At 43.4% G+C, this 24,290-nt stretch overlaps 1 protein-coding gene across 2 annotated transcripts in view; it reads left to right on the top strand.

The window, feature by feature from the left end:
- WDFY4 (WDFY family member 4) overlaps window positions 1-24,290 on the top strand; it is an 821,140-nt gene that overhangs the window by 176,393 nt on the left and 620,457 nt on the right. For both annotated transcript variants that reach the window (XM_085608765.1, XM_085608766.1), the window contains 2 exons: window positions 7,114-7,257; window positions 20,070-20,259. In XM_085608765.1, the coding sequence (XP_085464891.1) occupies window positions 7,114-7,257; window positions 20,070-20,259 (334 nt within the window). The remainder of the gene's footprint in view (window positions 1-7,113; window positions 7,258-20,069; window positions 20,260-24,290) is intronic.

Here is a 24,290-nt window from a genome sequence, read left to right as displayed (position 1 = left end):
TCAGATAAAGATTGGCTATTTTTCACTGTATTACTGTGCGTTTATGGACAAATGCTTTAACACTTTGCCTCTGAGATAAGCTTGACTGCTCATGCCAAGCTACCAAAGGGATGACCAGGAGTTATCTTGGGTGTGTAACTCCCTTACCCTGACTAGTATAAGGGTCTCTACTTGGACAGGGTGGAAGCAACTGCTAACTAGAGACCTCCATTTGTAACATGGATAAAACGTCAAAGTGGCCGAAGGTGGTGTTTGTGAATTATATTGAAATACATACTGTGGTAGAAGTCTTACAGAGAGTTTTCAGTTGAGAAGGTCATCTCAACTAGATGGTGCTTGATAATGGGCACACGATTGATTAAAAAAAAGTTTAATTATGGTATTAATCACACATGCACATCGTTGGATCATCCTAGGATTAATGGTCTGGTAGAATGATTCATCTGAACGTTGAAGGACCAGTTAGTGTTAAACAACAAACTGGATTGGAATTGTTCAGTTCACAAAATACTGTGGGCCATGCAGATGACACCTTTGTTTTGCTGAGAGAGCCTATCCCTGGTTCTAATCTGAATCGGGATTGGATGGGTCACAAAACTGTTGATACTTCTCGTTTGGGCAAAGTTGTGGATGACAGGGTAGAAGTTCAAACTGGTTATCAAAACCAAGAAGGTTGTAAGGGGAAGGCGTACGTGAAAGAATGATACTGGCTGTCCATGTTGGGAAAGGAGTGTCGATGTATTCTCCTCCAGTACATGTGGTCCAAGTGTTGTCTCATACTGTGCTTGCGAGTGATGGCCGTGTATAGAATAAGGACAGGGTGATGGGCCCTAATTTCGAAGTGGAGTTAGTGCAGAATCGTATGGGAAGCAATGATGATGAAGAGGAGGGTGTGACTTCGCGTCCCACTAGAGCTCATTCTCAGGGTGTTTTCCTGATCGTTTTAAGGATGATGTCATTGAATTTTCCTGCAATAAGACATGCATTCATTTTATATATGTTAAAGTTTGTAATTCTTCTCACTTTATTTATGTTTACTTTCACTGTATTGTTTTAGTTGAAAATGTATTTTTAGATTATACCACTAACTGAATTGCCTGTACTTAGTAATTCAGTGTGAATCACATTTCTCTATTCTCATGAAAGTTTGCTTTATATAGATATTGTCAATGTTAAAGGGGTGAGATATGTTGCGCCCCAGGCTCTAGGGTTTTTCATGGAACATAGAATGTCCTGGAATTAAAGGCAGGGGGGCTGTTGGAGCAGTTACTGTGATGTGCAGGCGGTAGCTGCATCACAGCTTCTTCAGAGCGAATAAAGAAGTACTCACCTCAGCTTGTAGGAGGTGTCTTCATTGCAGTTTTTTTCAGGAATTGGTTGTTTGCTATTGTGATAGTATGAATATGTTTGTTTTTTAGGCTATCCCTACTTTTGTTTGTAGTTAATGTAATGCGTAGTCAGTTTCTAAATGCCATTGGACTATTGGTCTCTTTAGTTCCCTTCTGGATTTTAGTGTTTTCCTGGCCCTTTCGTTCTCTGACGATCTTTGAGCACATGGCCTTTGAGATATGTTCCTGATGTTCTAGCCTTCAAATGTTACTCTGACATCACATCATAATTCCCCTACCCCACCAAAAGCCCTCCCATCCCAAATAAGGGAATTTATTTTTGTTATTTTATTTATACATTTTTATATAGAGCGGACATTACCCAAAGGTGCCAAAGCGCTTTACAATGAACAAGGTTCATTACAAAGTATAAGATTTCAAAAACATATACTGACCAAGAAGGTAAGTACCTGAAATTATAGATCATAACAAAAGACACAGATTCAAATGTTTAAGACACATATATACATTAAGGAGGTCGCTGCTTGCGTATTGATGCCCAAATCAAGATGAGGGATATGTGAAGCCAGTCCCATGGCAAATATCATTGTTGAGACTACACAAAATGTTTTTGAAGGAGGAGTGCTTTCAACTCCTATGTTGAGAGAGCCGTCTATGTGGAGTGATGCTTGGTTTGAAGATTTGGAGTTGCATATTCTAGTCACATTTCCTGAGAAGAATTGTGCCATGAGTCATTCCTTTTTAAAGGTTGGGGGTTCAAGTAGCAGCGCTTCGTCATTGTACGATGGTCTGGTAAGAGCTTGAGCTTGTCTGTCGGGTAGAGTGGAATGGACGTGTGAAAGGCCTTGTGTGTGATACAAGCAGTCTTGCATATGGTCCTGGCTTCAAAGGGCAGCCTTTGTAGAGTAAGTGGCATCAGTAAGATGTGATCATTTCTATTGGCCCTACAGAAGAAGTGTGCTGCTGAATGTACAGTCGATTTAAGGAGAGAGAGATGGGTTTTGAGGAGACCATTCAAGAGAGAGTTACAGTAGTCAAGTCTTGAGAGCACTATGGAATGAAAAAGAGTTTTCAAATCCTGCTCTGGAATGAAGTGGAGTTGATATTGCCATTTTTGGCCATGTTGTTGATTTGCCATTTAATATTTAGTCTTTTATCTCAGATGGCTCCTATGGATTTTGTTCTGTCACAATGGTGGGTTTATTAGTTAGAATATTGAATGTGTCCATCCAGAATTGTAATGGAAGTGGAGGTAGCACTGTAGAAATTTGGAAGAATTCAGTTTTAGAAAGGTTTAGTTTTAGGCAGTCAGAAGTAAGGGTGGGCGGTGAACTCTGGTTGCCGACAGGGTTTGCGGAGTCATGTGGCTCCGGCACTCCACTTGGAATGTGGAGTTCGGTAAAACTCCGCCAACCACAGTAAAGCAGAGTTTAGCGGCACACAAGCCAGTGGCCTACTATGTCATGGGCAGAGAAAGTCAGTGTTTGAGCTGCAACATGGCAGTCTGAGAGCTGTGTGAAGCAGTAGTCTTTCTTTAATATCTACAGCTCTGCCAGATGAGTGTGGATGGAGTTGATTGATGCTCGATAGCCATGAGTACAACTGTGCGGATAAGCAACTGACAACAGAAAGCTCCTGTGAGGCTTTTCGCCTTTCTGAGCCTTTGAATTTGAGCACCGTAGCAACAACCAAAGCACCATGAGTCTGGCAGGGGGGGCACACCCCGGCGGAAGGCTGCAGGTAAGATTCTCTGTTGCTAAAGGTGTGCCTTGTTATTTATTGCACAGGACAACAGACTTCCAGACTGGCTAAGGCGTACCCATGTCTCAGACGTCTGTTTGATTCAGTGCCTTCAAGTATGTATTTTGCACCAAGAAATCTGACAGCCTCGGCGCTGAAGTCATGCGGCTGCCTCATTATATGAGAACTAAGACTCACAGAATTGTGCTGCGCCTGCGACGAACTTAATTTCTCGACTGTCAGTTGTCGGTTTGGGTTTCTCTTGCCCTAGGTTTAAAATTGAAAGGTAATACATTATCCGGTGTTCAAGGTGCCTCTGTGCATACTTAAGTGCTCTGCCTTGCAGCGCTATCAATGGGAGTCGATTCACAGAACTAATCTGAGACAAAATCCTAAACATACTACTTTTGGTATTCACAGAAGGCATTTAGTAGTAGTAAAGTTAGGATTTTGTCTTAAGTTTGACTTAAGACAGACTTAAGACAAACTTAGGACAGACTTAAGACAGACTTAAGACAAAATCCTAACTTTACTACTACTAAATGCCTTCTGTGAATACCAAAAGTAGTAAGTTTAGGATTTTGTCTCAGATTACTTCTGTGAATCGGGCCCAATGTGTGGAATATTTAACGGGCTTTTTATATCAGTATGGCCTGGAAGAGACGACGAAGGCAGAATACTAGGGGTGACTGAGCAACCCCGCCTACTCACGGAACTATGTGGAATTTTGCAGGGTTTTTCTGCAGAATTCCGTGGTGAACAAATCTGCGAGCTTCACCCACCCCTAGTTAGAAGTCATGCAGTCTTGAACAGAAGTTAAAGTGTTAGAAAAATGTGAGATGTCATTGGGAGAGGAGACCTTTAAGCATAGTTAGGTATCATCTGCATATTGTAGGTAGAGGATCACATTTTCTGAGGGGCTCAATGTAAAGGTTGAATAGGGTCCAAGTAATGATGAATTCTTGAGGTAATCCTTATTCTACAGCCTTCGGTGCTGAGAAACAATTGTATATTTTTACTCTCTGTGGTCTGCCTGTGAGTAATAAATCAAACCATTCAAGGACAGTGCCATCAATGTCTATTCGATTTTTGTGTGTATCAAGAAGCATAGAGTGGTTAGCTGTATCAAAGGCTGCTGATAGGTTGAGAAGACTCAGGAGGCAGGCGTTGCCCGAGTCAAGAACTCTTAGTACATCATCAACCACTTACACAGTGCTGTTTCAGTGTTGCAGGCTTGATTGAAGCGAGATTAGCATTCAACTAGGAGGTTGTTGTCTCTGATGTGATGGGTAAGTTGATCAGTGACTCATCTCTTGATGGTTTTTGCCAGTAATTGGAGGTTGGAGACAGGGCGAAAAGTGTTGAGGTCGTTCACATCTGCAGAGTATTTTTTGAGAAGTGGGGTGATTTGATATGTCTTCAGGCAGTCAGGAAAGATTCCTTGACTGATTGATAGATTTACCAGTTTAGTCCAATAAGGGAGTGTATAAAGGCCTTTCGCTATGTTACCCTGGATAGTGTTCATAAATTGATCTGATGGTTTTGTTTTCATGATAGTCTTCAGTAAGACTTCCTCTCTAATTATGTCAAAGAGCTGCCTAGTGTTTTTAGATTTGCACAGAGGAGTATGATAAGGGCAATCGTCTTGACACAGAAGTGATTTTGATTTGGTGTCAAAGAATTGAATGATTTCTTTTACTTTCGAGGTTGGGCTGACAAGTGCAGTGAACATGGACATAGAGGGAAAACTGTAGGCTTTGACCAGAATAGAGAGTTGTTTCGGTCAGTTGTTGGCTGAGTCAAGAAGTGATGGGACATCATTTGATTTCGCACCGAAAATATGCTTTTTGTAGAGTGATCTTGCATCACTGAGGTATGTGAGGTTAAAAGTGAACGGTGATTGTCTTAATTTCTTCTCCAGAGTTTTCAGGACTCTTCTTTCTTCATATAAAGCTTTGTTAAACCAGGGAGCTGATAGCTTGAGTCTTTTCTTTTTGCTCCGGAGTAGAGCCACCTCATCAAGCAGATCTGAAAGGCAGGTAAAGCTGTGTGCAGATGCCTCAATGACATTCAAGTCTAAGGCGGATGAGTGGTAGAATGTTCTGTACATTGTCACTGAGAATGCTGACATCGATGTTCGTAGTGCCGCAAAGCCAGGTTTTTGCTTATTTTGATTACCTCATGGACACGGAGTGCAAGAGTCACAGGGAAAAAGGGATGAGAAAATGATCAGACCAGTCTATCGGTATGGGCTAATCCACTACGAGTAGCGTTTCTTTTGAGACTATCAAGTGTAGCATGGCTCCTTTAGTGTATGTTGGTTTTAAGATGTGTTGGGTCAGCTCATTCCCAGCCAGAAACGAGGCTAGAGGGTTGACAGCTGAATCTTCATTAATATCCCAGTAAAGATTAAAGTCTTCCAAAAAGATCACTTCGGTGCTCTGCATTGATTGATTATTTGCAAGATCCATGAATTCCTAAATAAAAGCATTATTATCACCTGGTGGGTGAAAGGTAGCATTTAATCTGAAAGGGGGGCTGTGTTGTGCATGTAGAATTAGTGATAAGCATTCAAAGGTGGGTGACTCCCTGCAACGTAAGGAGTCTTGGAATATGGCTGGGATGCCTCCCCCTACTCTCCCAACACGATAATTTCTGATGATGGTATAGTTTATAGGAAGTAGAAGGTCCATTATGTTGTGTGATGTGTCACTAAACCAAGTCTCAGTAAGGATTAGTAAGTCATGGTCATAGTGTGAGATTGTTTGAGAGATTTCCAGCGTGTGCTTAATTGCTGATCTACGGTTATGTAGCATGCAACGTGAGGTTGAGGTTACGGATTTGGTGAGAGGAGTGTCTAGAGGTGTAGTCGTAATAGGAATGACATTCATGTAAGCCAGTGCCTGTGTTGTGTAGGACTGATGCTTAGGCAATGCTAGCTTTGCGTGGGACTGGAGTTTATTCCTAGTCAATAGAATACCAGGGATAATGAACTGGTTTTTATTTTTTGGAGAAGAGGAGATTCAGAGAGTGGAGGAGGATGAGGATAATGGGCAACTGTAGCTGGCAAGTAGATTGTCAGAGGATAGCAGGAATACTTTAAATGAACCCTGCAATTCAGAGATCTAGAATGGATTCATGTCACCATACAGTAAACATATATATTCACTTCTCACCATCATCAACAAAAGCAATGTGTGCAGTGTGCACACTCTCTTCATAGATGTTCCCTGTGATATACCCAGACTTCCTTACTATTTTTGTCCACAATAAGATGGTCTTATATTAAAAGGAGAGTGCTACTGGCTGCAGCTCATAATCCATTTAAATAAAGCATGCAATATATGAGACTCCTTTGGGAGACTCATCACGCTGCAGAGGCCCAAGTACTATAGGTCAGAAACCAAAAAAATTAAGATTTCATGCCTGAGACGCATTTATCTAAGAATCCCTGTACCAGAAAATATTAGTACTTGCATCTCACCCTGGGCAGTGTAGCATACTTGGGCTGGGCTCAGTTGATAAACTGCTGTAGTTCCTTTGAAATGATGTAAAACAAGATACAATCTACTACTGTGCTTTCTCATGAATGTGCAAACTAGTGAATTGCAATTGTAGAAAATGTACAACTGACTTTCGTGCATCTTTTATGAAGAAGATCGAACTATTATTTCATATTGGTGAGTAAGTAGTAGTAAATGGCAGTAACTTTATAAAACTAAAGTGTAGGGTCGAACCAGTCCATTAATACCAATTAAAAATACAAATTGTGGTTACCATTGTTGCAACATAGTATATATTGACACTGTAAGCACATTTACTAACTACTAATTTAGCAGAGGAAGAAAACTAAGCTTTAGAGTAATTACAGTGTTCATCTGTGGTGTAGCTTGGTATTGTGTTATGCAAAGTAGGGGCATAACATAATCACTGAACTTTACATTAATTTTAGTAACAGTTTTAATCAAGGTTTCCTATCACCTCAGAGATATGACCATGATGCCTCTGTTGCCCTCTCTCTCAGGAGACCCTGCGTCCAATCATTCGAAGCGGCCTCCCAGATGTCTGCCTGCAATGCCTTTACCTTTTCTTCGCTTTTCCGCTAGACACTGGACAGGCACCTTTGAAGGATGACTTGGATTGTACTCTGCAGGAAATGTTCACTCAGGTAAAGAGCTGAAAGCTTGATGGATGCGCCTGTTACATTGACTCTAGATTACACCCCTCTCAACCCTGCACACCGGATACAACCATACTAAAACAAATGTTACCCCCCAATTCATTACTAGAGATTATATATCATACCACATCAACACTCCATCAAAGTGTCTCACAATTCAGACCACATCACACAATATGTTTCATTTTACAGTGCACTAAAGTACATATGAGGCTGCACACCTACACTCCCAAATTGCACACTCAACCATCTATAACATACACTCTCCGACACAGAATACTTAATTCACATCTGAGAACATTCACATGCACACTAGTGTACCACAACATCCATTCCCCCATGTTGTCTGTTGCCACTGTGAAGCTGAGGGCAAAAGGGATGGGGGTGGGGATGTGGCTTTGATTAGAAAACAGACATGTCTTTATTAAACTCAAGTGACCTGGAGAAGTTCTATGGTGCAGGAACTGAGACAGGAAAGGACATTCTCTACTTTCTCAATGTTTCAAAGGCTGGATTAACCAACAGGTGCTGTGGGATGTCCGCCATTTCTTGGGTAGCATGGTGGCAGTGTAGCATTTATTCTTATACCTTACAGAGGTGGGTTCTTGTCATGGAAAACTCACTGGGGACAGAAAACATCAACAAGTTCTCTTAGCAACTGGTAAAAGACATATTTAAACAATGCTGAGTTTTCAGTGGCAGAAAGACAATCAAGGGACTATTCAAAGAGAGCAAGATCTTCCTAAGAACCAGGGCCATGTGATTTATTTAATAGAAATGATGCACCAAACATGGGAAGATCTGATTACTCACCTTGTGATGTACAATTGCAGAGAAAAGAGTATCTAGGTCTGGCTTAACCACAAATCACACAATATTTGTTTGAAGGAGGTAGGCAAAACTCGAGACCAGGGCCCCTTTACCACCAGCCCTTCATTACATGGCTGCTGACTCTGAGCCCCTTTTAAACAATAACATAATTCTCGACACATTGTGCCTTTTAGGTGCTTCTTAAAAAGACGTTGATCAGGTGGAAGCTTAAGGGCAGATTGTGTCGGATTATTGAGAGAAATCAGCATGTTCTGAATTGCTAGCCATATGATTTACTCCATTAAGTAGGGTCTCCCAGGTACAGGGCAAATGGGAAGATCTGATGTTGCACCTTGAGGAAATACAGCATTTCAGCCCAAGACTTTTTTTATTTGTCGATGAAATTCTCCTGATGCATTGAATAAAAAGCATTTTTTTTGGCCTCTTGTCTGTAATTTGGAACCATACTAGTGAATGCTTTTCCTAAAGTCATTCCATGCTTCTTGCAGGACATCAAAGATGGCAGGCTGGCATGCTCCGTTTGAGGCAGAGTTTCTTGGAGAATTCAGTTTAAAATCTCTCAGATATTGTAGGATAACGACAAAGCATGGCCAAACTTTGGAATGATGACGACCGAGTCACTCAAGCCACAACTCAAACTTTGACACACACATGAGTTAGCAACAAAAAGTGCTAATCTCACTGAGTTGTTATGAAAGGTGGAATCCATGTCATATATTTAGATTCACTTCTTTACGGTGTGCCCTCAGCTCTTAAATGCAAAAGCTTTGAGGGCAAGATTGCATTGTGGGGGAAATGGGCTCCAAGGTTGAGTGAAAGGGTCAGAGGGAGTCATTCCTTGAGGAGGGTGGGTGTCTGGGACAGACCCAGGCACACAATGGCAGATCCAGTCACTTCCTGGCACTGACATGCACACCTTATTAAGTTCAAAGTCAAATGGCCTGTTGGACTCTCTGTCAGGCAGATCTCCATGTCTCCATGTTTTTCTGAGCCAGAAAATAAAATAGATTTGTAGATAGTATTCAGTTTTGGATCCTATGTTATGTTATAGGATTTATAGAGCGTGTAGCTGGCCAAGGGCTTCCCAGCACTAGAGGTCAGAATATGGTGCGAAAGTCAGAGGGGACTTTAATGTCACTGATGGAAAAACCAGGTGGTAAGCTTTTTAAGGAAGGTTGGTTCTGCTTCCAGGAATCTGATTCCCCGTGGAAGAGAATTCCAAAGCTTGGGTGCCAGATATACGAAGGATGTACCGCTCCATCTGGCTCTTTTAATTCTAGTCATTTTTGGTAACCGTTCCGTGCAGGATATCAGGCATTAGTTAGGGACATATAGGCTCACCAAGTCTCTAATTTAACGGGGGCCATTGTTGTGTATGGCTTTGTGTGTCAAACAAAGTGCCTTGAATTTGACTCTAGCCTCGATCGGAAGCCAATGTAGTGCTCTTAGATGCTTTCCCACTGGTTCCTGTATTGGGACCTTACACAGAAGTCTCATTGCAGCAATCTGCACAACCTGGAGTTTTTTGATGACCAATTTTGATAAAGGGAGTTTCCATAGTCAAGACGAGATGTGACCAGTGCATGGATTACTATCTTTCTTAACTGCATGAGAAAAAAGTTCCAGGGTCTTACGGAGTGTTCTGAGTAACTCAAAACAGGTGCCTGCAAGTTTCTTTGCTTGGGTCTCCATTGTTATTTCCCTGTCGAGCCAGAAGCCAAGAATTTTAATAGTAGAGCACGGGACTGGTGACATACCCTACAGTTAGGCCTGCTAATCAGAGGCCTAGGGACCACATTTTTACCCGAGACCATCAAATCTGTTTTGTTTTGTCCCCGTTTAATTTCAGACAGCTGCTTGTCATCCATTCCAATACCCTTTCCAAACATGGCGCTAAAAGATCTGGTTCACCATTAGTTCTGGAGTCAAGGGAGACCAGCAACTGTGTGTCATCTGCATACAATATCATAGAGATACCGAACTCCTGGACTATATCAGCCAACTTCCCCATATAGATGTTAAACAATATGGAGCTAAGCGAGGAGCCCAGTGGCACCCCGCATGTCAGTGGCATTGTTTTTGAAAAAAGGTTGGCTTACATGATTTGGAAGGATCTGCCCTTTAAGAAAGATGCAAGCCACTCCAACGCTTTATCTTGGATACCGATTTCCATCAGTCTATTTAGTAAAATGGAATGATCAATGGTATCAATTGCCACACTGCGGTCTAGGTGTAAAATGGCAGCTGAGCGGCCTTGATCCAAGGTTATTTTGAATTCTTCTGACACTGCTAGCAGAGCTGATTCCACGCTGTGCTGTGCACGAAAGCCCATCTGCGTGGTATGGGGGCAGAGATTAGTTTCCAGAAACTCCACTAGAGCTCTATTTACATATTTCTCTATTAGTTTAACAATTAGTGGTAGAAGTGATATCGGTCGATAGTTCCCCGGTTGAGCTGGATCTAAACTGAATTTTTTAAATAAAGGTCTAATTATTGCTTGTTTCCAAGCTTTTGGAACTTCGACTACCTCTAATGAGAGATTAATGATTTCCACTATTGATGGGAGCAAATAGTCAATGACTTTAGCAAGTACTTGGGGTGCAGCTGGATCTAGTGGTGAGCCTGATCTGACCTTATCCATAAGAGACCGCACATCATTTTTATTAGTATATGGGAAACAAGTTAGGGCAGGGGTAGAAGAGATCCACACATGATCCCTTTACTGGCATATCACTGTCTCACTCCTATCCTGAAAGGACCTATAAATATCCATGACTTTTTAAGTGGAAATAAGTCTCTAGGTCATTACATTTTTCCTCCGAAGCCTTAGAGGTGGGGTGTCATGAGTTAGGGTGGTTAAGGCTTTGACCACTTTAAAGAGTTCCTTGGATGAATTCTGAGACTGCTTAATTTTTTGCTAGAGAGATTTTGCCTGGGCATCTTTGATATTATTATGGTATAGTCTAATGGCTGCCTTGTACCTAACTTTAATTAGCACATCGTAGTTCTACCTCCATTCCCTTTCAACTTGTTTACAATTTATTCCTTAAAGACGCTAGTTGTGAGTTAAACCATGGTGCCCTTTTGGACTTCATTTTTTTTAGGAATTGTTTTAGGGGCACCCTATCCAGTGATTGTGTGATCCAGCTTCTCCAACTGGAATATACTTCTTCAACACTACCCAGTGTCTTGGGAGCAGAGGAAACTAGAGATTCCCCCCATTCTTCTGTGTTTAGCTTAGACCAGTTCCTCTTCTGGGTGATGAAAGTGGGTTGATAATTTTTCTTTCCGGCTCCCGTCTTACAAAGTGCAAAAGGGTAAAAATGGTGTCTGACCAAGGCATAGGTACTGGGGGGTGCTGAGATTTTGGGATCGTTAGGAATTAATAGATCAAGTATATGTCCCTTAATATGTGTGGCAGAGGTTATCAGTTGGGGTAGTTGTAGCCCCTCAAGGTCTTGCAGCAGCCTCTTAATGTTAGGGAGATTCTGATCACCAAGGTGAAAGTTCAGATCTCCTAGAATTATGATCTGGGTTTTCTTCACCATAAGACTGGCCAAGATGTCTATCAGGCTATCTAGAAACTCACTACAAGGTGACACCAGCACAGCCTGTGTGCACTCTTTGGACCAGATTGGTGTTCTGGTCATCTGAGCCCTCCGTGAGGAAGAGAGAGACGCTCTTGAAGCTGAGGCTGCCTGGTGGAGCGCATGCGGTCAGTGCCGCCTCTAGGCCGGAGAGACAAAGGGGCTGCAGCCACGGAGAATCGATCGAGGCGCCCCACCCCAGACAATGACGGAGGAGAAGCAGTAACCGGAGCAGTTTCGTGCCCGTCTGGCGAAGAGAGTCGCCGGTATTGGTGGTTGGGTGTGTGGGTTAAATTGCTGGTGGTGCCCAGCAGTGAACATGGGCTCCTTCGGGGACTCCGGCAGGCCCTTCCTACCCCCGCTAACTTCTGCTCCTGTGGGCCGGTCCCCGAGTGCCATGTCTGACCAGATAAACAGCACATGTTCCTGCATGGGACAGCGGGGGCATATGACTGGGTGGGAGCTGAAAAGCTATTGAAGGTAGCAGCGCATCTCCTGGGCCTGGATCTGCCCGTGAGCACGTCTGGCAAATCAAAATGCCCCCTGGTGAAGGCCTGCAGAGACTCCCCGGAGGCCCAACAGAATATCCACCTGTGTCTCCTGGGGTGCGGGACTCCCTGCTGCGGTTCGGGCACTGAGGAGCTGTGTGGCCGAGGTGAGCTCTGTGCGGGCCCCACGGGCTGTCAGTGAATGTGCATGACCTGGTGGGTGGCTGTGGTTGGAAGTTGCCCCCCCAGGGCTTCACCGGACACAAGTAGCCCCCCCTGTGAGACTGATGAATAGTGTATATGGCCTAGGCCCTACTGGTGAAGTGAACTTGGTGCAGATTATCGTGGGTCACGGAGCAACAGACATTGTAGTAACTGGTGCAAATTGCCGGTGGACTTTGAGAGTGGTGACAAGCTACCATGCCTGCAATGGTCAGAAATTATGGGGCACAGCTAATAAAGTCCAATAAAATAGATAAATGCACAGTACTCATGGCCACTGAGAATGTAGCCTCTCAGCATTCCAAGGAGGGGGTGGATTCCCCCCGCCCTGCAACGGGACAAAGAGCTCACTCTACGAGAAATATTAGTGACAATACAGGACCTGAGAGGGAATTTTGAGCCCAAATTAAATACAGTCACAATGACGTAAACCTGATGAAGGCAGATGTCAGGAAAAAATCTGACCAGGTGAAACCGGTGGAGTCCCCGATCAACAAACTCCAATCCATGACAGAGCGCTTGGAGGAACAGGTCCAAACCCTCACCAAAAACAATGCTATACTTACGGCTAAGATAGCTAATCAGGAATGGAGGTCTCGTCGGAACAAAATCAGGGTGATGGGGGTCCCTGAAGGAACCGAGGGCCGTTTGGACCTATTTTTCAAAGACTTGACTCGTGACCGGAGGCTTGGAACAGTACTGGAACCTCATGACTCCCCTGAAGGGCGCCGATCACCAAATCTCATGGTGGACGCATGAGCATAGTCCTTATGGGCTCTCATCTGCTGATACACAGTCTTTGACTTAAGCATAGTTATTGATTGCTTGATGGTGTGGGTTGAGTTGATAAACGCTGCAATGCCCTTGCTGGATTAATCTCAAGAACTGGCACTGTCCACAGAGACGCCTAATAAGGTCTCCTGTAGAGGGGTAACTAAACATTCCCACTGACTCTTATTAGTTTTAATGTGGTGTGGGCTGCCCTTCCCGATTAATCTATATTATGTTACGGACAACACGTACTTTGCAAGTTGGGCGGGGCATGTTTGGGCTAATGAGGCAGGAATGCAGGGTGGGGGGAGTTAGGGGATTTGGTGTGCTATGTTTTTTGGGGGGATTTTATTGGATGAATCACAGCGGACAGTTAGTGACAGGTGGAATGGGTGACAGTCAAGGGAGATTTGGGGCCCTGGTTGTCCTGATTAATGTGTAACAGCATGAACCGTTCTTCAAGGAGGCCCTGTGGAAAGAGAATTGGAAGAATTTAGAAATGTAGCCAAAACAAAAAGCTAAACACATTTTTGAGTAGAGACACAGCTAATTAATATAGGAGGGAATGTTCCTCAAAGAAATGTTGGTTCCACACTTTCGGAGTACTTTTGGAGGGCCTGTTAAAGAAATCAGACCTTTTCATTCAAATGGGCATTCCCTACAGATCAGAAACAGCTGGTATAAATAGATCCTAAAGTTAGTCACTTGAATCAGAAAATAGCATCTACAGGTGCCCAGAGAGGGAGATGACAAACCAATATCCCAGGTGGATTCGTACAAATACCTAGGGTTTCAACTCGATCACAACCTTAACTTTAAGCAACACCTGGATCAAGGGAAAATGAAAGCAAAATAGCTCCTCTATGCCTTTAAAATTCTAGAGAGGAAGCTAAAAGGCTGTTCAACAGGTCACCTGCTGAAGGTAATCGCAGCAAAATTCATACCAACTATATCGTATGGGTCGGAAATCATGAACACAAAAGATGCCGTCGCCTTAAACCAAGCCCAATCGAGTTCCTTCAAGAGTCTGTTTTTAATCCCCCCGATATATCTCTCAAGCACAAATTCTATTGGAATATGGGCTTTAAAACCAGAAACCAGCCAGACAAGGGGCGGTGCTCAAATATTACTGGTGGATGAGGCAAGCAGAAGACAATACTTTAGCCCACTTCTGCTGGGAAGAAATTGAAAAGCAAGCAAGGCTAAATAATTGATCGTCACAGTTTTAAAGCAATCCTTCGCGGACCTACACCTCGAGGAAGCCTGGTATACAACTACCTCCTACTCTGGGTTCAAAAATGCAGTGAATAGTGCAACCAAACAAATCTCGTTGTTAATGGCCAGAACTGCCTTCTCCAAGAAAATCATGCATGGGCAGTGATTCAATCTTACCTGATGCTAAAACCTCAACCGCATTTGTCTGAACACTTCTTACATCATAAAAAACACTATCTGACGCTGTTGCGGCTGGGGTCATTCCCCACAAAGGATTTGACCGCGAAATGGAAGTGTACATGGCCGACAAAAGAATGCCCCTGGTGCGGACAAGGAGAAGAGACACTATTACATCTCCTATGCATCTGCCCCTCGCTACTAGAAACTCAAAAAATTGGCCTTTGCGAGATCTTTAAGAAAAACCAATTAAGGTCATGCAGCGCTGCAGTCATACAATTTTTTATTTTTTTTTGCAGAGTTTTATATAGCGCGTACTTGACCAAAATCCAATCAGGTATCAGAGCGCTTTACATAGCACCAGTTACATTACTTGAGGACACGCATTCATTCTTTGTTAGGCACGGGGAGATTACGTGATTTGCCCAGAATCACAGGATGTTCGGCGTCATTACCGAGACTCGAACCCAGTTACCCAGGTCCGAGGTCGAGCGCCTGGAGGCCTATCAATCCAACTGTCCTGCGGAGCCATTATGTTTTGAAAAATGGCATCCAAAGAATTAGACAAAAAAAAAGGAATTAACTTGAGTGGCTTTGACTAGACTGCTCGGACACTCTCCATTTGCACAGGCACTATTCTCTGACTTTTCCTCATTGAACCGCCTTGTATCTTTTATAATTTGAACTGATTACAAATGTAATATTTCTTATTTTAACCATTGATGACGATTGAGTATATGACCGCACTGTGTTTTTATCTTTTGCACCCTACAAATCCCCATTTTAAATCATTTTGTATTATGTGCTTTTTCCATTCTTTTACAATTTTTAACGAAATCAAATAAAAGTATTATTGACTGACAGGTGCCCAGAAATACGAAAATGCTCCTGCGAAAAATAAATCCCTGCATTAATTATTCAAACAGTTCACTAATAATCAGTAGACATTCCTACAGACAGTCTCCCATTACTTCGTAACAATATATATTTTCCTGTCTACAGAAATACCTACAGGGTTTCATGAAAATGATCCTCAGTAATGTGTAAGAGAAGTAAGTGCTGGCCATTTCTCCTGGAGGCTTTCAACAATGTATATTGATCGAGGCCAGGCATTTGTAGGGTTAGTGTGTAATTCTGATTACAGAAGCCTAATCTCGTGTAGACTCCAGTGCTTATTTTGAGCCGGTGGTTTCTGGTGCTTGGCACCTGCACTGAATTTTCAGCACCAACTCTAGTGACATTCCACCCCAAGATGGTGCTGTCGGTCAACATTTTTAGATAAGCACAATAACAGTATTTGTTGTTAATAGACATTATAAATTATTAACATCTGTCGCTCTCACCATTATTATCATTTTGGGTGGCCTGGGATAGTTTGAATTGTCACACTTCTAGCAATGCAATAGTACCTGTGTTGGTTCTGCCATTGGCAGTGCTGGCAGGGGCAATGAGTGGTGCAGGCTGTAGTGGCCTCCTGAGAAGGGCCCTGGCACTTATTTACAAATTAAGCACTGTTAGACTATGATTATTGGGCTACCCGTAGTTTGCGTAATTTTCCGTACTCTTACACTGACCGAGTCGCTTTCCCTCTTCAGAGAGTTAGTCCGAGCAGAAATGTTTTGCAACAGTACACAGTCATTCGTAAAGAAAAGGAATTTATTCTTGTGAGCACAAAATGGAAATGGGGATCTCAGGGTGAAAAGTGTAGCAAAAGTCCTGATTTTCATACACTCTCTCCGATAGCAGACGTACAATATGTAGTTTGAGAATTGGGTGCGATACGCAAAAAACCGAATTAACTCTGCCTACCCCTAGCTTTTCTACTAAACCACATCATTATGAATATGCAGGAAAAATTAGAGCTTTTCTATAGCATTCTTGGACTGCCAATCAGTGTTAGATCGTACATCAATTTACATTTTCATATCCGGCCTTTTGCACAACGAGGTTTAATTTTAAGGTGAGAATAGGCTTCTAAATCCTCAAAATCATTTAAAACATACGTTCCATAAACCATAAGAAAAAACAACAAAAACTATGGTCCACCCCTTGCGTGGAACGATGCCAGATCTGTTTCCCTTAATCATTTCACCACTATAATTTTAATGCTGCTAAGGTGAGGTGGAAGTTCATGTCATCGAATACAGTCAGAATGCTCTTGCGTTTTATTGATTTAATTCCATTTGCAGCCTTGAAAAAGCTCTCTGTATGCTGCCCAGAGCGAAACACGTGCTGGCTGGAAGAGTCGAAGATTGCTTACCCCTTCAGAATAAACACACGTTTTGAAAATGTCCATGTGAAAGACTTGGAATGAAACCCTTTGTTTTCTCTTGAATTTGGAGTGTGGGTCCCACCTACACAGTACTTTTGGTGTGCCTGAGTAGTTAGATTACATTCAGAGATACTTTATCAAGAACCCACGCCATATTGCTGCTTGCTGAATAAACTACTTCCTGAATAAATGGAAGTGCCTACCTGCTGAACTTCAAGCCATGTGTCCTATGTACAATACATATATTTTTCAACCTACATGCAGCAATATAGCACGTGGCTAAGAAATAAAGAAAAAAGCATCATTTAAGTGTGACAAAAACACTTGTATATAAGAATATGAAGGGTTGAGCTATCACCTAAAACAGACTAGTGGGCCATTGTCCCACATTTTCTTCTGCAAAGGCCTCATGTAGATAAGTAGGATGTATCTGCTGAGAAATGTGCCTGGTCCCAGTGTATATCCAAAAAGTGGCTTTATTGCTGCAGGCGTTTGGAAGAAGAATATGCAATATCTTGAGTCCAATAAACAGATCCGACTAAACAAATTGAGAACTTCCTCCAGTAAACATTAAATCACATTTAGCAATTGGGATAGCTACACGTATCACTCTAGAGTCTAGAGTGAAGGATGAAAACCTCCTTCAATTTGGACCTGCAGATTATTAGAAAGGCCTCAAATGTTGCCAGGCTTTCATGTCATTCATTTTCATCTTGTACTTTTGCTATGTCTCCCCTTGTTTCCATAATCTGAGCTACACCCTATGTTCTCTCTCGCTCTTTGCCTATTTGTCATTGCAACATGCGCTTCGAGGTTTTTTTTATTTGTTTTTAATTCTACAAACATTCGGCAGTTAAAAAAATGAAGGATGCCCTTTTTTGAAGCTAATTCTGAAAGTAGCCAATTCCATCCTTTTTTTTTTTTAACTCTTTATTTAAGATTTATACATCAAAGAACAACAATGCAACACACTTGTCCATACAAAGAGACATTAGAAAAGCAGCATTCCACTTGGAATCTGGTGCTCGAGCCAAATAAATGTTTCAAAGCGACATTTCCCCTCGAAAGCCAATTCCATCCTTAAAAAAAAAAACTTGAAACTTGCTTGCCACAGCGATCTCAAGCCAAATGTAGCTCTATTGGGCTTGCGCGTACCATTTCACACGGACACAGGGAGCAGACAACATTTAAGGCCTTATTCATACGCTATCAGAAACACGGTGGATGCCCCACCTGCGGTATTACAAGTGCATTATTGCATATGGTACCTGTAATATGGAGGATGGGATGGCCGTCATGTTTTGATGGAGCATCCCATCTCACACATCGGAGTTTGGTGGAGGGGTTACTCTGTCACAACTTTACTTTTCAAGGATATTGAATATCCTGTTGCATTTGTAATAAGGCAAATGGAATAATCGTCAATTTTGTGATGGAGTACCTGTTTGCCAAACTCTAATTCAGACCCTTTCTCTTTTTTTAGCTAAGGTTCCAGAGAAAAAGTGGCAAATGACTATTTTACATCCTAAGGGTCATCAAGGCCTAAGACTATAACTCATTCTTTTCCATGGCGGGCCAAATGCCAAGTCCAATTAGGTCAACTAAGTGCAGTCTTTTAACAAAATCTCTTATTGGCCTATTTTAAACAAGTGAAACTAAGCCAGAAATGTGATTATTCATTGGAGTACCAAGATTGTTTCTTCAATAATACACTGGCCTTTGCATGTTTGAGATGAACGTAGCAGGGTCGGTTTACATTGAGTGGTTCATGGTCGGGAGAAGCACCTGTGGTGGCTCCTCCGCTAAGGCGGAGGAGCGTCGTGCCACTGCTTTTAAGCAGTGTAACTAAAGGAAAAATAAAATGATAATGACTCAATTATATTATCATTTTTTTTGCTCCTGCTGCTTTGCGGCCGTGGTGGGCGGGGCTGCTCTGCTCTCAGAGCAGGTCAAGGGATGAATGGTTTGCCCACTCCAAGTGCGCATGATGCTTGTGCCGGCCTAACGTCTTGCACACTGTGCATGTTCTCCACGCAAGCTGCATTACAGCCTGGGTGGAGAACATTTCCAGGCCCACAGTACCTGTCTGAGTGCCAAACCTCGTCGCTCAGACAAATCACAAAGCTGCATTGCAGCGTTGTGATTGGGCAGGGGAGCCTGGGTGCTTCCGGCATCCTGTTCCAGCCCGAGTACGACACGAAGGAGAGACGGAGAGATGCAGCGATAAGATAAATTTTTTAGTTTTTTTTTACATCCCTCCCCCCACTATACGTGATCCGTGCCGGCCACCACGGGAGAACCCAGATAAAATCTCCATTACTAAATGATGAAGTATTCTTGAGTGACAAGTGTCAAGTGGTGATCCAGATCTCCTGCTCTTGATCAGATACCATGCAACACTGAACCACACACAGGGACATAACGCAGGCCCCTGCAGCCCCTGGGGCGATGGGCAGCCCCCAGCCCTTCAGGGCCCCCATAACCCTTCAAGGTGGCCCCAGCCAGTGAATAGCTGTGAGATATGGGAGACTCATGGGCCCCTCTTCAGATTCTGCAGGGGGGGCCCCATCATCTTACTTTACGCCACTGACCACACTCTACACTAGTTCATGCCACTACAGCTAACCCTGTACAACACGGCCTCACACGGCAGTCCACTCTGTATTACTGTATACAATATAGTACAGTACTGTATCATGCTACAAATGATGTCAATTGACTCTGCAATGTTTCTTGCATTGTACTATACACTACAATCAACATGCCTCCTCAACCACACACCACAGCGCAATGCACCACTTCGGAATATTCAGTTCTGTACTTCAGTGTAAACTTCTGTGCTGTTCTTTGGCATATCATGGATACACGAAATGTGCAAAGCAGGCTTGCATAAAATACAAGAAGCTGAAAGAGTCATACACAAACAGAGGGACTCCGACATTGTTCTGATGAGTGCAGCACACAGGGAAAACAAAAGCCTTAGACTCACAGTCATATTTTAATGTTCCCTTTTCAAGTTTCCATCCTTTTCCCCTCTTTCCAGATTCATTTATTCCTTCGATCTCCTGCCTTCTCTTTTCCACCTTTTTCTTGACCAACACACACTTTCATTTTTGCCACACTAGTCCATAATGTCTCTCACACTAATTCCTTCACTCAGTGTTTCTCCCTCCAGTTAACTACAACCAGCTCACTGACGGCCTGACTGACATCTCATTTGGATTCCCATTTTCTCAGGTAATGTTGAATATTTGCAGCCAGACTGAGGGGGTGGAGGAACTCCTGAAGACCTCAGAGCTGCAGTCGCTGATAGTCGCAACGATCTCCTTATGGGAGCGGAGCAGCATAGAGTGGCGTTCTTCCACGGTTGGCGTGCTTCGTGCAGTGTCCAAAGTCCAGACCTCCAGCACCATACATTACTTGCATGGTAAGCCTTAGACCTTCTCTGTTGCTTCAAAGACAGTAGTTTTTGGTTATTTCTTAGATGTAACCTTTTGGGTTTCAATTTCTATTGTCTCAATCCCACACCATAGTCTGTAAGTCCTTAAAGACATGGCTATTCACTTCTTAACAGCCACTAGTTAGCTTCTTCTATTTCTCTTCTTCTTCAGACTATCTTGCTACTAGCACCTTGACACCTTTTGGCATTTTTTGCGTTTAACAAATCTTTTTCATTCATTCAGTCATTCATCTCTTGTGTCTTTGTTGGTTTGTAAGCAACCGAACACCAATTCCATCAGGGTAACCTCTAGTATCCATGAAAAAAGGTTTTGATCCTGGAAACTTTTGTGGTATTTTAAGGTCAAAGTCTTCTATGGCCCCGGTCACAGTGATACTCAATTTAATATGGCGAGGGTGAGAATGCCAGAGATTTTATAAGGTTAACCATTCCAATCTTTCTGGCAGGATGGCCCATTGAAATAATGCTGGCCAGAGATCAGACCATCACAAGTTGGGATCCCAGAATAAGAGATTCTACTTCAGTCCTTCCTGAGTCAGTAGACTGAGGACCATCACAGTGGGTTATAGTAACATTTGTATGCACAGCGCTTAGAAACAGACGCTTGATGTGAAGGGTCTAAAGAGAAGAAAAGTATTTTTGTTTTAATCAGAAACTTAGTCAACAGGCATCTGCCTGAAATCTTATACGTTCATTTCATGGAGGAACTTTTCAGAGATCCGTAAGCACAGGGTGGGACTGGCCTTTAAGAGCAATCTGGCAGTGCCCGGTGGGTGGGTCTGACAGATCAGTGTGTAGGCCGGTTTTAAGCAGCTTGTGGTCCTGTTTTATGGTCAGGTGGGCAGGATTTACTATTGATTTCCCAATTATTTCCCTAAACATTGCCTGCAGCAGGTTCACATCCATGTAATCTTCCACAGCTTGCACAACACATAAACAGAAGATTTTAACAAGTTAAAAATGACCTGATTTACAAATGTGGGCCACTTTTTTAGCTGTATGATCTGCTTATGTGGGTCACTTTTATTTTGGTGTCCTGGGATATTTTTTGTCTCACTCTGACCCAGCTTAAGCATTTAACACACATGAACGAAAGCAGTTTCTGAAGCTATAAAGATGTTGTGCCTATTGTGTATTCTATCTAGACATGATAAGGCTGCTTGGATGATTTTTAGACAAGAACGCTTACATGGAATTTGAAAGGTCTAGAATGTGAAGATTCAATATGTAAGGTGATCACGAAGAACTAACAAGGTAAAGCCAGAAGTATCACAAAGGCATGAGAACTGTGTGTGGGTGCATCAGAATGACTGGTAAAGGAACTAACTATATAGGGCCGATTTGGATGTTAGGCAGAAAACCATCCGATAGTCTGTCGGAGGCTTTTCGCCCGACATGGATGGTTTCCCTCAAGCTGCCGTATTATGATGAACCCGGTCAGAGGGAAACCCGTAGGGGGATTCCGCTCCTTTTCCATCTGGCTCACGGAGCCCGTCGGAAGAGAAGCGGAACTGTAATCCCTTAATTGACGGCAGAGCCAGCCTTAGCTCCGTCATCGGGATTACAATTTTGGTTTCCAACAGCCTTTCCATGTCTCGACCTTTTATGGAAAGGCTGTCAGAAAGTGACTTTGGGGGCCCCCTAGCAGGGCCCTCATCCCCTGTGGTCCTCTGCTATGGGGCCTTAGGGGCACCAATGGTGCCCCCCTGAATTTCCCAGCACTGTGTGCCACGCGTTGTAGGGATGTTTGCAAACATCCATTTTTCAATGGAAGCTTCTGCTGCGGGCCCTTTCCTCCTGCTGCACAAGCTTCCATTGAAAAATGGAGGTTTGTGACTGCCCTATAGGCGGTCGCATCCTAGTCTGCAATCGGAACTGCCGACCTAAGCTCGGACGGTTTCAAACTTCAACAGTGTCGGGCAGACATTAGTCCACCCGACATCGTAATGAGGCCCATAATGATTATAAATAACGTGTTTTCTGAAGATCTGTTTGCCACCCATTTGGCCTCTTTAATTGCTGTATACAGCCGTTGCTACTGTAACCTGTCAAAACAGTAGTCATTTTAACTACCTTCAGAGGATGAAAGGCTGAGTTCGCTGTGCAACGTTTCGATCCCGTAACATGCATAACAATATTGAAAAGTTGTCATCTTCATTGAAGACAATGGAGAACCAGTGTGCGAAAAACACTTGGATAGGCCCCTGCTGTTAACCCTTCACTTCCCTAAACTACACATTCTGGCTCTCTCCCCTTTCTATCCAGGATATTTGGATTTCAGAATGTAAAGAGAAGGGCAAAGGCAAGTTCCAGCATTACTGGAGCTGTGGAAAGATTGAGTGGGATGTTCTCCTCAGCTCCTCTTTTCTAATTGTTTTTCTAGCAAATGAAGAAAAGTAGTTTCACAGAGCGGAGGGAGAATAAGGGGCGAGCTTCAGATGTGGCGTAATGCAAAATAATGGGGCCTCCATGCAGAATGTGATAAGGGAACCCTGAGTCTCCCTTATTATACAGATATTCAAGCTGAACGTGGGTCCCCTGAAGGGTTGGGGGCACTCTCAATGTTACCCCCCTGCACTGCAGGGCCATGCCTTATGCCCCTGGACTTCAGCCTCCTTTCAGAGCTCCTGCTGTCCATGTTTGACAGTTACTGCCATGGCCATGTGCACCAGTGCTTAATTTGTGCCAGTGGTTTACGGTGCTCAGCACAGGCACTTAATTGTCAGCACCGGCTCTAGTGTTAGTCCACCACATGGTGGCACAGTCTTTTTTTTAAATGAGCTCAACAACTGTGTTTATTAAGTCAATATACATTGGAAATTAATAATGCTAGCCTCTCGATCAGGCAATTGTAAGCACGCTACTCACCCTTGAGGGTCTCAAGGCGCTGGGGGGGGAGGGTCCGCAGATCTGTTTAGCCGAAGAGCCAGGTCTTGAGGGTCTTCCTGAAGGTGTTCAGGGAGGGGGAGCGTCTGATGAGCAGGTCTTGGCTGCAATGTGAGAGAAGGATCTTCCGCCTGCTCTGGCTCTGTGGATGCGCAGGGTTTCGGCCAGTGCGAGGTTGGAAGATCGGAGGTTTCTTTTGGGTACGTGGAAGTTGATTCTGTTGTTGGGGTATTTGGGTCCGTTGTTGTGTAGGCATTTGTAGGTGTGAGTGAGGATTTTGAAAGTGGTTCTTTTCTCCACAGGGAGCCAGTGGAGACTTCGTAGGTCTTAATTGATGTGTTTGTGTCGGGGAATGCCGAGGATGAGTCTGGCGGCGGTGTTCTGTATTGTCTGAAGTTTGCAGTGTAGGGACTTGTTGATGCCGGCGTAGAGTTCTTTTCCATAGTCCAGTCTGCTGGTGATGAGTGCGTGGGTGACTGTCTTTCTTGATTCAGGGGGGATCCACTTGAAGGTCTTGCGGAGGATGCGGAGGGTGTTGAAGCATCTGGAGGTGACGGCCATTCACCTGCCATTATATTAACTGCGCGTGGTCTGAAAGAGTCTGAATTGTCACACTTCTAGGAGTGCAATGATTAAGTGTTATGTTGGTACTGTCATTGTCAGCGCTGGCAGGGTTTGGGTGGGGCATGCTGCAGTGGCCTTCCAAGAAGGGCCCTGGCACTTCATTTTTTTACAAATTAAGCACTGATGCGGGCAGAGAACTATCTTAGGCAGTTAGGTGCAAATCATCCAGAGAAGAGGCCTGAGGCTGCAAAGGGAACCCACAGAAGGCAGAGGGCTTTACAAAGGGACTTTGGGTCATGTATACAAGTAGACTACAGGGCATAGTTTCAGCAAAGGATAAGTCAGGCAACCTTACACGGGCAAAAAGCTTCAGGCACCTGCTCCTTTATAGCAGACATCAGAATGCCCAGGTGAGCTTGCAAATGAGGCCAGTGCGAGCCGGTCATATGTTCAATTGACCATATTTTCTCACAGAGCATGTCATTGGAAAATTGCATTAGGTTATTTGGGTAGTATGCAATATTCTGTATTTAGTTTAGCAGGGTCCT

Source organism: Triturus cristatus, chromosome 1_2, assembly GCF_964204655.1.
Source record: "Triturus cristatus chromosome 1_2, aTriCri1.1, whole genome shotgun sequence".
In the NCBI taxonomy this organism is placed as follows: domain Eukaryota; kingdom Metazoa; phylum Chordata; class Amphibia; order Caudata; family Salamandridae; genus Triturus; species Triturus cristatus.
Note: the sequence above shows the minus strand (reverse complement) of the source record. Positions and strands in the feature narration are given on the sequence as shown.